Raw genomic sequence first — 16,251 nt, forward strand, 5'->3', positions numbered from 1 at the left:
GCAGAGATAGTATGTTAAAAGCAAATTTTAGTTCTAATTCATGGTGTCTCAAAATAGCACACTTGAGTAGGCTATAGATATTCTTAAGAAGTACTAAAGAAGAATTTTATTAGAAAATACTATGGAAGTACAAAATTAAGAACAATCCATTAAGTAGGCTACAAAATCAGTGCGCAAAAATAGAGCACTTTAAGTACATTATGGAAGTGTACTTTTACCCTAAATCCGACCTTATCTGCTAATATTTCAGTCATGTAATTCAGTAACAGCTAGCTAACACTTGTAACCAGTTATCACGAAGCAATGACATTTTAAAATATACGGGGTTATGCTACGCTTGCTGTTTAATACAAAACAAATAATACTGGAGCAAAGTAGCGTGAATTACATGAAAATGATTTGAGCTAACTTAGCGGTATTTTTTTTTTTTCTTCTTACCTCTACAGCACTGTCCTCCGCTGCAGCCGAATTTAAACCCTTTGAAAAGAGTTCGGTTAATTTTAGGCATTTGGCAGCGTCGGACTTAAGAGCCTTTTTTGCTTTCTTGAACCTTTTCTCCTTTTTTCTAACTTTTACTGACTATTTGCTCGTGTTGCGCTCTCTCTCTGATGACGTGCTTGATTTTGACTGAGTTAGTGATGTGTCGTTCTTGAACGATTCGTTCATTTTGAACGAATCTTTAATGTGACTCGGGAAGAACGAGTCGTCTCGGGGGGTATTCGTTCAGTCGGCATGTGCAATATTCTACAGGTTCTGTACTGCTAGAAGTAGTTCACCTGATGATTCAATTGATTAGTTCATTTATGAGTCTTTCGGGTTTTAGTCGTTCCTTAATCACGTGACAACCCATACGCTATGCATTCTGAGCCGGAAAGATAATTGATTAGTTCTTTTTATGAGTCTTTCGGGTTTTTGAGTCGTTCCTTAATCACGTGACAGACCCATACACTAAGCCAATGCATTCTGAGCCGGAAAGAGAATTGATTAGTTCTTTTTATGAGTCTTTCGGGTTTTTGAGTCGTTCCTTAATCACGTGACATACCCATACACTATGCTGTGTGACCCAAGCACATTATATTTATTAGTAAATAACGTTAACTCTCCAGTTTTGTTTGAGTTTGTGTTGCAACTTTAAAGCTGAAGTTATCATAACCTTGATGTTTTAAACTACATTAATAATTCAAATTCAAAATGTTATTTGCTTTTAATTTATGTCATTATGTCCTTTTTGAGCAATCATCTTATATTAGACCAATATGTCAAGTCTGCCTAGGAAAAGCAATTATTATAACAGCAAACTCAAAATTGGAGTAAAAATGAACAAACTAGGCTATAAATACTTTGTATTGTAGGCTTGGATTATTATATTATTATATAGCCTAGTGTTTATTTACAGAAAAGTCAAAAAGAAAAAATAATCAATATTTTATTTTAACAGGGCTTTATTTATTTATAATAACACACCACAATCCTCAAGAAACAGTAACAAAAACAGTGACAGAAATGCAGAAATAGTGTATGGGTCTGTCACGTGTTTAAGGAAGACTCAAAAACCCGAAAGACTCATGAAGGAACTAATCAATTCTCTTTCCGGCTCAGAATGCATTGGCGTAGATGGGTCTGCCGTGTTTAAGGAACGACTCAAAACCCGAAAGACTTGAAATGAACTAATCAGTTCCCTTTCCGGCTCAGACTCATTGGTTTCATGGGACTGCCTGTCACCTAAGGAATGACTTAAACCCGAAGACTTGTCAGACAAGAGGTGAGGTGAGCTTAATCAGCTTTCATAAACTGAAACCCAGGTAATAAATTAATATTTCTGAATCTTATACATTGTAGTTTTGTATTGTTTGTAGTGGGATATTTGCATAAGTAGTTGTGTGGGGAAGTAACACGTAACATTTTAATCACATTTTGCTAAAATCTAAATCTAAATCTCGAAAAAGATTGATTTTGTTGAACGAGACAAAAGTCCGAGCAGTAAAATTGATTCCCATTGACTGAGTTTGATTGACAGGCGATCTAACCAATCATAAAGCCGTATCCATATTTATGTCTGACAAGAATTTGAAAAACGGTGCGTCACGGGCTGCTTGTAAAAACAATTTATTTATATATATTAAAAATAAAACTGACTGGCCCACATTAAAAAAATGGTCCGGCCCCTCTGGCATTTGCCAGAATAGAGTGCCCCAGGGATGACGCGTTTTTGTAGGCAAAACCCGGAAGCGAGTTAGCATTTTAGGACTTCCGGTTCCAACGCCGTAAAGTCTATGGGTTTTTTGAATGGGGTTTTGCTAAATCGCCTGAAATAAGGTCTGTGGTTAACAAAGCCTCTAAATACTTTCACGTTTTGATCTATGACATAAAACACACCAGTTATAACCCACTTGTGATTTTTTAAACTTTTACTGTGTCTTAAAATCGGCGGTTGCTAACAAATTGCTAAAAGGGACTACTTCCTTTGGCGGGGACTTTAGACGTCATCATGACAAACAGGACATTTGGACAGCATTTCTCATGAAAAAGTGGATAAGTATTCATACACAGCGCAGATCATAATCAGCGAGCATGTTTTTAAATAGAGTTGTTTTCTAAATAAAGTTTGAGGACGCTTGGTGGTGACGACGTTGATCCGCGACCATGGTGTGCTGTAGTCCGTTTATAGCTTACTGTTAGCCTTTTATATCTGACGACTTTATTTAGGCTTCAAAATCTATAAATGTTGTGTTAACTTGTAAAGATTATCTTGATAGACAAAACATGTAAGTGTCATAACCCTTTGTTAAACACAGAGCTTATTTTCTGCGATTTTCCAAAAGTCTATGGGAAAAATGAATAGGCTTTCAGTCGAGGGAACCCGTGCGCCGCTAACTTCCGGGTTGGCCTACAAAAACGCGTCATCCCTGGGGCACTCTATTGCCCAATGGCCAATCCGCCCATGCATAGAATCCATAATGTTTTTATATGATCCAGTGTGTTATCAAATGTATACAATATAGAATCAGTCATACTGTATGGTACAGTGAGAACATGTACTGTATTGGCAGCAAACTCTGTTCTATCAAAAAACCTTATTTGTGTCATCAAAACTTCTGATAGCACCAAAGTCCCTTTAAGACAATCATTTCACTCGGCGGCCATCTTTGAAACGCCTCTCGGTGCATCCTGGGCATCATGCAATCTCTTTGAATGGGGAAACATCAAATTCTCCAAAACTGTTTGCCAACCTTACGATTAAATTTCATATTTTGAAATCAACAATGAAATCTAACAACAACCGGTTCATAAATTTAGTTTCTAAAGCTCGAATCATGACAAAAAAAACTGTATTTTTCAGGCTGGATCAAGCTAATGCGCATGCGCAGACCTAAATGCTCGTCTCTTCGGAGGCGCGCGTCTGACTGTTTCTATAGAAACCAGTGATTCTAACGGCCGCTGAAGTGACGCGAAGACTTTACCAGTCGGCGATTGGACTCTTATTTAGAAGGCGGGACTTATTCCGCCATATTGCGCGTTACACTTTCTCCCATTCAAAACAATACGAGTGACACGTCTTGTGTTAGTCTATAGTCATTGATAGCACTAGATAGCTACTCACAAAAAACATCATAGATTTCATTGACACTCCACCTCCCACAGAACATGATTTGAAAAAAGGGAGACCCACAGTTACAACCTTCAACGGGCCGGATACTGTAGCTACAGCCCTTAAGTTAGGTAATGTAATCACTCAAAAAAACAAAACAAATGGTGCTGTACAGTACCTAAAAGTGGTTCTTTGGCTCGTAATCATAAGGGAACCACTTTAAGTGCTGTATAGAACCAAATCTCGTTGCTTAAGTGGTTCTTCAATGGTTCTTCAGCGGTTCTTCACTGGTTCTTTGACTGAGGTGCTATATAGCATTGCTACTGCATACAGAACCGGTTAAAGCTCTGTATGGTTCTTCAGCGGTTCTTCACTAGTTCTTTGAGATGACCGAGGTGCTATAGTCAAATTTATTTATATAGCGCTTTTACAATTGGTAATTGTTTCAAAGCAGCTTTACATATTAGAAGCACAGAAAAAAGGGAAGTGGTTAAAAATAAGCTGTGCAAACAAGCGTGGTAATATGTAACATATACAAGATGGTGCTACATTAAGCCAATGTCGGCTGACTCCCAGGGGTGGAAAAAAACCCCTAGGAGAAAAACCCAGCGTGCTAACACTGGGAAAAAAGTCCTAGGAGGGAAAAAACCCCTTGGAAGATATATATAATATATGTAATGGATATGGAGATAGCTATATAGCATTGCTACTGCATACAGAACCGGTTAAAGCTCTGTATGGTTCTTCAGCGGTTCTTTGGGGTGGTTAAGGTGCTATATAGCTCCACTGACGTACAAAGAAAGCCCCTTTAAAGGTTCTTTATGAGCCAAAGAACCACTGTTGGTGTTGTTTAGCACCATTTTTGTTGAAGAAATAAAATGCGATATGGCACCTCTTATGGGTTCTACAGCATCGTTTGACAAAGGTGCTGCAGAACACCTTTAAAGATATGGTGCTACATAGCACCAAAAGTGGTTCCCCTGTGATTACGAGCTAAGAACCACTTTTAGTGCTATATGGCACTTTTTGCAGAAGAGATGCAGAGATGCAGAAGATGCATCTCTGTATGTGTATTTTTGAAATGCTTCATCAAAGTTGTTAAAGTGAGATGCTAATCGTGACTTTAAGCGTAGCTAATGATATTTGTATGAATTTCAATGAAGTAGCGTTAGCATACCTGAAGTGGCATCATTCATTCATCATTCATTTATTTAATTCACTGGAGAACATTAAGGTAAAGTCCCTCATGACCTTCAGATGTGTCATAACAGGGTAAATGTGGCTGCAGGTAAATTTAATAGATGGTTGGTTTGATTTTGGTGTACCAATTGGCTTTTTTTTTAAGCCACAACTGTGCTTGACCTTGGATGGTATACATGAAAACAGTGCTCCGTTCATGTCTGAATGTCTTATAATGGTAACAATATGGAACAATTTATATAATTTTTAAAGGAATGGTAAAAATTAAATCGTGAATCAATTCTGGATTCATTGGCCTTTACAATTAAAAGCAGCAAGGCAGCTCAGGCAGGTTTTGAGAACTACAAATTAAACTAAACTGAGTTAGATGAAAATCAGTACAATGATAACAAAGGGCAAATAATGATAAAGGGAAAAAATAGAAAATTAATGTATTCGTGAAGTTAATGTGAAATGATTAAATAAAAAGAATGTGGGGGAAAGTACGTGAAAGATTGACAATGAAAAGTTCTAGAGAAGTGTGATGGAGAAGAAGGATGAAGCGATAGGAATGGGGGATATTTTTAGAGCAGCATTACCCTCCTGTTTCCTGCTGCCTCACGTGCAAGGCTAAATATAGATTGGCTGTTGGCGACTGAGACCTGAACAGAATACAAAACAGTACACACACACACACACACCTCCAGCACACACTCATTCATTAAAACAAGCTCATCAGTGTCAATCTGAGCAATAACGGAAGAAGCAAGACCACAACAAGATCACAGAGAAGATGTGTGGGTGTTTTTTCTATCTTGTGCTGTGAATTACTCTTTTAACAAGGTGAATGTGTGTGGCTCTAACTGTTGCATTAAGTCTTCATTTACATCCTCTGTAAAGACTGTCCAACTCACTCCCTTAGACTCTCAAGTGCCAGATTTGTGCACTGGATCAAGCTGAATATTGTGCTTGTTGATAAGTTTTCTGTCTGTATAGGTGTATAGTTTTTAGTAATTAAAAAAATGTGATACATGAACTGCACTTTTGAGAAATATAATTAAAATTATCTTCACTAACATCACATGTAAAGTTAATGCATATTGGCTTCTAAAAAGTGGTGTATTTTAATCTACATGGAGAAGGTCGCCCCCTCATGGACAGCGTGAAACACAAAACAAGTAAACAAAACAATATAACAACAAATATGGGATATTAGTCTACAACCAAGGCACTACTGAGACAAATAAAAGCAAAAACTTAATAGTGTGTTACTGATCTTTTAAAAATAGATTTAATTTCCATTTAGTTTAATAAATGATCATAATTAATACAAAACGTTAATAAAAAAAAATCACTTGGTTCCACTAAAATAAAACAGAACACACTTAACTTTTTCAAGTTTTATTTAATATTTTGACAATTTCAAAATGTACTTTTTTTTTTTTTTTTTACATTAAGTGAAAATCCAAATCTGTTAGATATTTATCATTTCCCCAATTTAAATTATTTGGTAAGTGGGATTTGGTTTTCCGCCATGCTAAACCACAACCACAGAGACTGTTTGCAATTTTTTTTTTTTTTAACTTGTCACTCTCATTATCTCCCCTGGCATACTGGCACACTCATTGGATGTTTGCTTTAAAGCAAGACAGAGAAGATGTCTGTCCTTTTGTCCTGTGTGTGTCTTATTTGTATTCTGGAGTTAGAGGCATTCTTGTGTCCTGTCAAGAGGGATAAGTCCTGCATGTTTGGATCCTGTATTTTTTTCCTCCAGACTGCTGGGAAAGTCATGAACTAACTGCAAAGGTGTTTGTTTTGTTCAGGTGTTCCTACATTAGCTTTGACCTTTGAACTCTGAAGCTCCTGGACCTTGACTAATATTGTGGAGGGTCTGGGCTGTGACCCTGGATCTCTGAAGCTCCTGGACTGTGACTCTAATGTGTGAACTCTGAGGGTTTGGGCTGTGACCCTGGATCTCTGAAGCTCCCGGACCTTGACTAATATTGTGGAGGGTCTGGGCTGTGACCCTGGATCTCTGAAGCTCCATGACTGGACTCTAATGTGTGGAGGGTCTGGGCTGTGACCCTGGCTCTCTGAAGCTCCTGGACTGTGACTCTAATGTGTGGAGGGTCTGGGCTGTGACCCTGGATCTCTGAAGCTCCTGGACCGTGACTCTACTATTGTGAAGGGCCTGAGCTGTGACCCTGGCTCTCTGAAGCTCCTGGACCGTGACTGTACAATTGTGGAGGGTCTGAGCTGTGACCCTGGCTCTCTGAAGCTCCTGGGCTCCTAATGTTGTGGGCCGTGACTCTAGCTCCTGGATGTTGTGGAGGGTCTGAGCTGTGACCCTGGTTTTCTGAAGAACCTGGACAATGACTGTGACACTGTGGAGAAAAGTTCATGGTCTAAAGTTAAACATTTAGTCAAGCAAAGGTACATATTTGTAAAAAAAAAAAAAAAAAAAAAAAGAACACTAAGATGTTCCATAAGTTCTCAGTTTGTGAGAATGTTTTTTTTTTTTAATTGTTTGTTTGTCCTGTCTTTAATAACTTTTTCCCCACAACATTTACAGGGGATGAACTGCTTTAGGCAGTTCGCACCTACCTTTTTTTTTTTTTTTTTTTTTTTACAACTTAGACATTTTTCTGGACATTTTAGTCAAAGTGGTGGTTCTAAACAGATGCTCCAGAAGATGCAAATCAGTGAAATTGTTAACATGTTTGTAAAGCTTTAAGTTTTGCTTTAAGACCCCATTGTGAATTATTCAGTGAAATTCTTCTCCTCACCTGGACAAATAAGGACATTTCCAGCTCTACTACTTTGTGCTACATAGAAACCTGGATAACTAATCTTTTCTGGACAGTAGATTACATCTGCCAGGCTTCCAGCTGTTCAGAGCTTTCCTCCTCAAGTCTATGCAAAATGGAAAAAACAACATGGAGCAACAACATCCAGACTCTGATATTATTCTCTGGGACTTTAAAAGAGCAAACCTTTCCCTTGAGCTGCCCAAATACAGAGAGGACATTACGTGCCCCACCAGAGACAGAAACATTGCTACACTACAATAAAGAACGTATATTGTTCAGTTCCCAGAGCAGCTTTTGGACTCTCTGATCACTGCCTAGTTCATCTTCTCCTGACCTACAGGCAGAAACTTAAATCTGCCAAGCCTGCAGTAAGGACTGTAAAGAGATGCACCTATGAAGTAGAGAAAGATCTACAAGACTGTTTTGAATCCACTGATTGAGTGTTTTGGCTGCAGCCACTGATCTGGATGAGCTCACCAATACTGTGACATCCATGCCAGTTTCAGTGCACTGGTAAGAAGCTAAGAGAAGCTACTCTGAAAAGCTGAAAGTTTTCAGTTATCAGTGTGGAAAAGACATAAAGACATCACCAAATACAAGACAGAAGATTAGGAAAGCTCTTGGTCCAAACAGTGTCTCATCCACCTGTCTGATAGTCTGTGCAGACTAGCTTTCACCCATCTTCACCCAGATCTTCAACAGATCTCTGGAGCAGTGCAAAGTAATTTCCTGGTTAAAATGCTTCACCATCATCCCCATCCCAAATAATCCAAAGATCACAGGACTGAATGACTTAATGTCAGTGGTCATGAAGTCATTTGAGAGCCTGAAGAATATTATTGGACCCTTGCTAGAACCCCCTTAAGTATGCTTATTGAGCAGACAGGTTAGTGGGTAATGCAGTCAACATGGCACTGCATTACATCCTGCAACACCTTGACAGACTGACTACTAGCTTATTAAATCAGGGGGAACTTCAAGTGAATATTAATTCAAAGAGGTCCTGCTGACAAAAAGAAGTTTGGGAATCCTTGCATTACATGTAAATATGAAATGACAATTTGTTGTTTTTAATGCATTTGAAGGACCTTCTAAAGATGTGATTAAATGACTCACTGAAGAAAACATGTAATCTTGTAGCCAATAAAAAAGTAGCTGCAATCTGATTACAAGCATTTTATAATGTAATATCTAATAACAAGTACATTTTGAAACCTGATTACTTAATATAGATTACATGTAGTCAGTTACTATCCATCATTACCTACAATCATACATTGTGTGTGTGCATTTTATTAGTAACCCTTACATTGTAAGTCCTCCTCGTCCTCATCATTGTCTTCCTCATCGTCCTCATCATCCTCATCTTCCTCCTCCTCCTCTTCCTCCTCAGATGAGAAATCAACCCCAATGTATCTCACTATGGAAACCAACAGTAATTTAAATTGTTCATTTAAAGAGAAATTTTATAACAATCACATCTATATGTTACATGATGCACATCTAATATTTGAACATCAGCAGTTCTTTACCTCTACTAGATATCTTTCCTATCGTCTCTTTGCAGAAATCCTCAACTTTCTTTTGTAGCAGAGAGACAGACTTTCTAACATCATCATATTGAATGCGAGTTTTGATGGCAATCTCGAAAAAATTTGTAGATTTTGGGGGAAACAGGAAATACCTGAAACTCTGCAGACAAACAACAGTCATAAAATAAAGACAAAAAGTATCTCAGCCGACAAGATATCAACCATCCAGCATTTATATCACTATACTGTTCTACTACCTGTAGGAAAAGGATGTGATGCTCTGTGTGTGAAAGCTGCTTCATTTCAGCATCTTGTCTCTTCAGGTCATCAATCTCCTGCTTCATTTGCTTCATGAGTTTTTCAGCTGATCTCACTACAGTCTTTTCCCGAGATTCAATCAGTTGAGTCACCGTAGATCGGCTTCTCTCAATACAGCGGATCAACTCAGTAAAGATCCTCTCACTGTTCTTTACTTCTGCCTGCGTGGAGCGCTGTTAGGACACACATCACAGTCAGCTCTTACTGCTGTTGCACATGGACTGTGTATCTTGTTGCCACGTGGCTCATCACTGATTGGAACAGAGTCGACATGTAGCCAACTCACCTTATGAGTCTGCACAACCTCTTTCAGCTCCTGGAGATCTTTCTCTCTCTGCTGGATTCTGTTTTGGAAGTTTTTTTGTGTTTGTTCCAGATGTCTCTGTTAAAGAAATTGTTGAAAATGTAATGTTAAAATATACTTACTAAAAACTGAAAACCAGTAGTTAAATATAAATCCTAAAATACAGCTTTAATCTACACATGCTGATTTAAAAACACGCTGTCACATCCTTTTTGTAGTGAAATATAATGATAACCTATAGCCTATCTTTACTGTTATCTAAAAAGTGCCTCTTGGTTTTTTTTTTGTTTTTTTTTTACAAATGCACAAATATTAAAATATTCTTAACCCAGAAAGAGTGAAGCAGCTTTTCATTTTAAATATGTGAAATGCATTTTTTATTGCTAAATAAGTAATGGAATTTGATTTATACCTGTTTTTTTGTCCTCTCTTCTGTAGCTCTTACAGTTTTGTGGTTTTTGTGTTCATCAACTGTACACAAGTAGCAAATACAGCGCTGGTCAGTGCGGCAGTAGATTTCTAATTGTTTACCGTGTTGAGGACAGATCATCTGCTGGAGTCGTCCAGTGGCATCGATCACTTTGTGTGGATTTCCCGAGCGAAATTCTTCATGACGTTCAAAATGAGTCTGACAGTAAGATTCCAGACACACCAGACAGGACTTGACGGCTTTGTGTTTTCTTCCAGTGCAGATGTCACACTCCACATCTCCAGATCCAGCAGGAACAGCAGCTTGGAGTTTAGTCTTCTTCAGTTTCTCCACCATTTCAGCCAAAATGGTGTTTTTACCTAAAGCAGGTCTTGGAGTGAAGGTCTGTCTGCACTGAGGGCAGCTATAAACTCCCTTCTGATCATCCTGATTCCAGCAGCCGGTAATACAGCTCATACAGTAACTGTGTCCACAAGGAATGGTCACTGGATTCTTCAGTAGATCCAGACACACTGGACAGCTGAACTCATCCTGTCCCACTGAAATATTGGCTTCTGCCATTTCACTGCATATGAACAAGAGAGACAGACACAACAGCTTAAGTTGCAGGTTCTTACAGCTGAAGAGTTGAAATAGTTTCCTGATTATTTGTGTAAGTGACTCATGCAAAAAGGTGTGTCTGTGGGGTGTGATTTCAGAGAACTGGAAAGTTAACTAATAGGGGAACTAAAACAGATAAGAGTGCAGTGCTATAAAGGTGCTCAAACACCATTTATTTGTTTGTCAGCTTGTCAAACAGAATGATTCTGCAAAAGTAGGCCAGTGACCTTTAAAATCTGCAAGTCTTTGTGAGAAATTCAAGGCATTTGATATATCAGAGCATTTTATATAGACATTGCAGGAATATTCAATATAATGTTTTTATGTGGAATCACTCAATGGCAGTATCAAGAAAGGTATTATGTTATTATAGTTCAAATTGTTAAGACTTTCATAGTCATTCTCATTATTTTTTACATATATTATTTTTCTGCCAAAATTTCAAAATGTTAATTTTTCTCTTTTTTATGCGTAATGTGATTTGCAAAGAAAACCACAGTTTTCCTGTGTCAGAACAAAGATGTTGTTGTAATATAAGCTATAATAACGGGACAGTTTTGAGTGTCAGTGTTTGTCTGGAGCTGCTGTGCTTGCTTGTATATATACTCTTCTGTGCTGTATGGTAATTGTTCGTTTTTCATTCGTCATTTTCGCTTTATTTTTCGCCGTCTCTGTTGTAACAGAAGACCGGACCATAACAACAGGATATCAGCATGAGTCAAACGGACCCGTTTCAAGAGCTCGTGGACGCTTTGCGCCGAGCACACTCACCCCACAAACACCGTCACCGTCACCTGCTGCCGCTTCCGCATCCACTTCTTCCACTCCTCCACCTGCCATTCACGCCAGTCCCATGGCCAATCCAGCGCCCTACTCAGGATCGGCGGAGGATTGCAGCGAATTCCTCCTGCAATGTGAGTTGGTCCTGGAGATGCAACCGCATCTCTACCCCACTGATACCACAAAAATAGCGTTTATCATCTCTCAACTGCAAGGAAAGGCTCTTCACTGGGCAGATTCTCTCTGGACTCAGAAAGGTTCCGTGGTCAAGTCCTATTCCTCCTTCGTCGCCCATTTCCGTGAGGTCTTTGGAAAACCCCTAGCTGATTCATCTATCAGTGAGAAACTCTATAATTTAAAGGTGCCCTTGATTCAAAAATTGAATTTACCCTGGCATAGTTAAATAACAAGAGTTCAGTACATGGAAAAGACATACAGTGAGTCTCAAACCCCATTGTTTCCTCCTTCTTATATAAATCTCATTTGTTTAAACGACCTCCGAAGAACAGGCGAATCTCAACATAACACCGACTGTTACGTAACAGTCGGGGTGAACGCCCCAATATTTGCATAATGCCAGCCCACGTTCCCAACAATTATCAAAGGGATTACACAAGGGCAGCCAGTATTAACGTATGGAGCTGCACACAGCCGAATCATCAGACTAGGTAAGCAAGCAAGAACAACAGCGAAAAATGGCAGATGGAGCAATAATAACTGACATGATCCATGATATCATGATATTTTTAGTGATATTTGTAAATTGTCTTTCTAAATGTTTCGTTAGCATGTTTCTAATGTACTGTTAAATGTGGTTAAAGTTACCATCGTTTCTTACTGTATTCACGGAGACAAGACTGTCGTTATTTTCATTTTTTAAACACTTGCAGTCTGTATAATGCATAAACACAACTTCATTCTTTATAAATCTCTCCAACAGTGTAGCAATAGCCGTTAGCCACGGAGCCCAGCCTCAGATTCACTCAGAATAAAACTTTTAACATCAAAATAAATACTTTACTCACATAATTCGAAGCATGCATACAGCATGCATGACGAACATCTTGTAAAGATCCATTTGAGGGTTATATTAGCTGTGTGAACTTTGTAAATGCGCTGTAATATAGTTGACAGCTCGTGTGGCAGGAAGCTCGCGTCTTAAAGGGGCGGCGTCGAGTGTAAATCAGTGCATAGTTAATGATGCCCCAAAATAGGCAGTTAAAAAAATTAATTTAAAAAAATCTATGGGGTATTTTGAGCTGAAACTTCACAGACACATTCAGGGGACACCTTAGACTTATATTACATCTTTTAAAAAAAAGTTCTAGGGCACCTTTAAAACAAGGATCCAAATCTGTGACTGATTATGCCTTGCAGTTCAGAACGCTAGCAGCTTGCAGTGGATGGAATGAACAAGCCCTCATCACCTCGTTTCGTCAGGGGTTGGAACCCAGAGTGTGGTTGCATCTCGCTGCATACGAGGATTCCATCGGCCTCGAATGCTTCATCCAACTCGCCATCCGCGTAGGCACTCGTATGCAGTCGTGTCTCGAAGAGCACCAGGGCCAGCCACTTCCCAACATCCTCCTCCATCGGTCCGAACCGTCAGCTCTCCAGAACCAGCCAGCGAACCCATGCAAGTGGATAATTCACATCTCTCACCCTCCGAACGTCAAAGAAGGCTGACCCTGAATCTATGTCTATATTGTGGTGCTCCTGGGCATGAAATCTCCGCATGCCCAATCCGTCCTCCTCGACCAATGGTGAGTGCCATCATTCCCTCCATTAAGAAGATGAAACCACTCACTACTGTTGTAAACCTTACTGCTGTTAACGTATCTGTTCCAGTGGTGGCGCTCCTCGATTCAGGGTCAGCAGGAAACTTCATCTCAGGCTCCCTCTGTCGACAACTCAAACTCAAAACCTCGCCCTCTCCGACTATCTATCAAGTCCACTCCATCACGGGCAAACCCCTGAGCCGTAAAAGGATCAGCCGCTGTGTGGGACCCCTTCAGCTCCGTGTGGGTATTCTACACGTTGAGGACATCCATCTGCTGGTTCTGGAGGATTCCACCGCTAGCGAGCACCACGGCGAGATCCTGAAGTGGGGCGAACAATGCTTCTCCAATTGTTTCTCCGAGTCTCCAGTTCTCAAATCTCCACGTTACAAGAAGATCTCCATCTGCACTACCTCCATTGAAAGCCCCATAGAGAAACGCTCCATGGACATCCCATCCTGTTACGCCCCCTTCAGTGACGTCTTCTGCCCGCAACGAGCCTCCAAGCTACCTCCACACCGGCCATGGGACTGTGCCATCGATCTGTTACCGGGTGAGCCAGTGCCTAGGGGAAGGATCTACCCCTGTCAGTGCTGGAGGAGAAGGCCATGGAGGAATATATCGAAGAGGCCCTTAACCAAGGATACATCCGCCCGTCTACTTCCCTGCTGCTTCAAGCTTCTTCTTCGTGGCAAAAAAGGATGGAGGCTTGCGGCCCTGCATCGATTATCGCTCTCTAAATAAAATTACTGTCAAGTTCCGGTATCCACTTCCTCTCGTCCCAGCGGCCCTGGAACATCTCCGTGGTGCCACTGTGTTCACGAAGCTGGACCTCCGCAGCGCGTACAACCTCATCCGGATACGCGAGGGGGACGAGTGGAAGACCGCCTTCGTCACGCCCACCGGCCATTATGAATATCTGGTTATGCCCTATGGTCTAGTCAACGCCCCCTCCGTATTCCAGGATTTCATTCATGAGGTGCTCCGGGAGTTCCTCCACAAGTTTGTACTGGTGTACATAGACGACATCCTCATCTACTCCCGGAGCCTGGCCGAACATCGCCACCACGTTGCGGAGGTCCTCCAACGCTTACGGCAATTCCATCTATTCCTCAAGGCAGAAAAGTGCTCATTTCACCAGCCCTCAGTCCACTTCCTGGGATACTTCATAGATCACAGTGGCATCCGGATGGACGAGGGGAAGGTAGAAGCCATCAAGTCCTGGCCCATTCCCACAACCATCAAAGAACTCCAACGTTTCCTAGGTTTCGCCAATTTCTACCGCCGCTTTATCAAGAACTATAGCTCCATCGTCAATCCACTCACTAACCTCCTCCGTCATCAGCCCAAGTCTCTGTCCTGGTCCGAAGATGCCACCAACGCCTTCGAAGCCCTCAAGAGTGCCTTCACCACCGCTCCCCTCCTCGTCCACCCTGACCCTGACCTGCCATTCGTCGTGGAGGTGGACGCCTCCACCACAGGAGTGGGAGTGGTACTTTCACAGCAGCAGGGGCAACCAAGTAGACTCCATCCATGCGCCTTCTTCTCCCGCAAGCTCAACCCGGCGGAGGTCAACTATGACATTGGTGACCGCGAGCTCCTGGTCATCAAGCTTGCTCTGGAGGAATGGAGGCATTGGTTGGAGGGAGCCAATCACCCTTTTCAAGTGCTAACCGACCACAAGAACTTGGAATACTTTAAAGCTGCCAAGAGACTTAATCCCCGTCAAGCTCGCTGGGCTATGTTTTTCTCCAGATTCGACTTTACAATCTCCTATCGTCCAGGCTCCAAGAATATTAAGGAGGACGCCTTATCCCGTCTCCACGCTCCAGATGAGAAGAATGAAACTCCTGAGACCATCCTCCCAAAGTCTATCTTCGTGAATCCCATCCAGTGGTCAGAAGAAAATTTGCCCTCCTCCAATGCCTCCTCCTACGCTCCGCCGGGTTGTCCCCAAGGTCTCCAGTACATCACCCGGACACGACTCACTCCACTTGTTCACGCAGCTCACTCATCACTTGGCACTGGCCACCCGGGGGTCAATGAGACCCTCTCGCTGCTTAAAGAGCGCTTCTGGTGGCCCAACATGGCCAGGGATGTCAGAAGGTACGTGCAGGGCTGCAGGGAGTGCACCATCTCCAAGAGCCCTCGTCATCTACCAGCCGGCAAGCTCAATCCTCTGCCCGTTCCTGAGCGACCGTGGTCACACCTGGGAGTGGATTTCATTACGGATCTCCCAGCATCAGACGGTCACACCTGTGTCCTCGTAGTAGTAGACCGCTTCTCCAAGGCCTGCCGTCTCATCCCCCCTGAAAGGTCTACCTACTGCCCTAACCACAGCAGAACTCATGTTTAACCACATCTTTTGATATTATGGAATCCCCGAAGACATCGTATCAGACAGAGGGCCCCAATTTATTTCCCGTGTCTGGAAGGCCTTCTTGTCCCTCCTGGGTGTGACCGTCAGTCTGTCATCCGGATACCATCCTCAGACGAACGGGCAGACGGAACAGAAGATCCAGGAGATCGGCCGCTTCCTGCGTACCTTCTGTCACGGCCACCAGGACTCCTGGAACCAGTACCTGGGTTGGGCCGAGTACGCACAAAACTCCCTCCGACAGCCGGACTATGTGATCCTGGACTAACACCCTTTCAGTGCGTACTCGGCTACCAACCCCCACTGTTCCCCCTGGGACGGGGAACCCTCCAACGTTCCTTCAGTCGACTACTGGTTCCGGGAGAGCAAGAGGGTATGGGACTCAGCTCACCACCAACTGCAGAGGGCCCTGTGCAGACGCAGGATGACAGCAGACCTTCGGCGCTCCAACGCTCCATCCTACCAACCGGGGCAGAAGGTCTGGCTGTCAACCAAGGACATCTGGCTGCGTCTGCCCTGCAAGAAGCTGAGTCCTCGCTTCATTGACCCATTCA

General features: G+C 41.9%; 1 protein-coding gene across 1 annotated transcript; it reads right to left on the reverse strand.

Annotated features, from left to right (window-relative positions):
- Nucleotides 1-7,091: 7,091 nt before the first annotated feature.
- On the reverse strand, nucleotides 7,092-11,888 carry LOC125278959 (tripartite motif-containing protein 29-like). Its single transcript, XM_048208400.1, has 8 exons — nucleotides 11,534-11,888; nucleotides 10,145-10,727; nucleotides 9,715-9,810; nucleotides 9,368-9,601; nucleotides 9,111-9,270; nucleotides 8,888-8,998; nucleotides 7,555-7,681; nucleotides 7,092-7,152 (listed from the first exon to the last, which is right to left on the reverse strand). Exons 1-7 carry the CDS (start codon nucleotides 11,572-11,574, stop codon nucleotides 7,614-7,616), a joined length of 1,293 nt encoding a protein of 430 aa, XP_048064357.1. The 5' UTR covers nucleotides 11,575-11,888; the 3' UTR covers nucleotides 7,092-7,152; nucleotides 7,555-7,613.
- Nucleotides 11,889-16,251: the final 4,363 nt, after the last annotated feature.

This window comes from Megalobrama amblycephala, linkage group LG11 (genome assembly GCF_018812025.1).
Source record: "Megalobrama amblycephala isolate DHTTF-2021 linkage group LG11, ASM1881202v1, whole genome shotgun sequence".
Lineage (NCBI taxonomy): Eukaryota > Metazoa > Chordata > Actinopteri > Cypriniformes > Xenocyprididae > Megalobrama > Megalobrama amblycephala.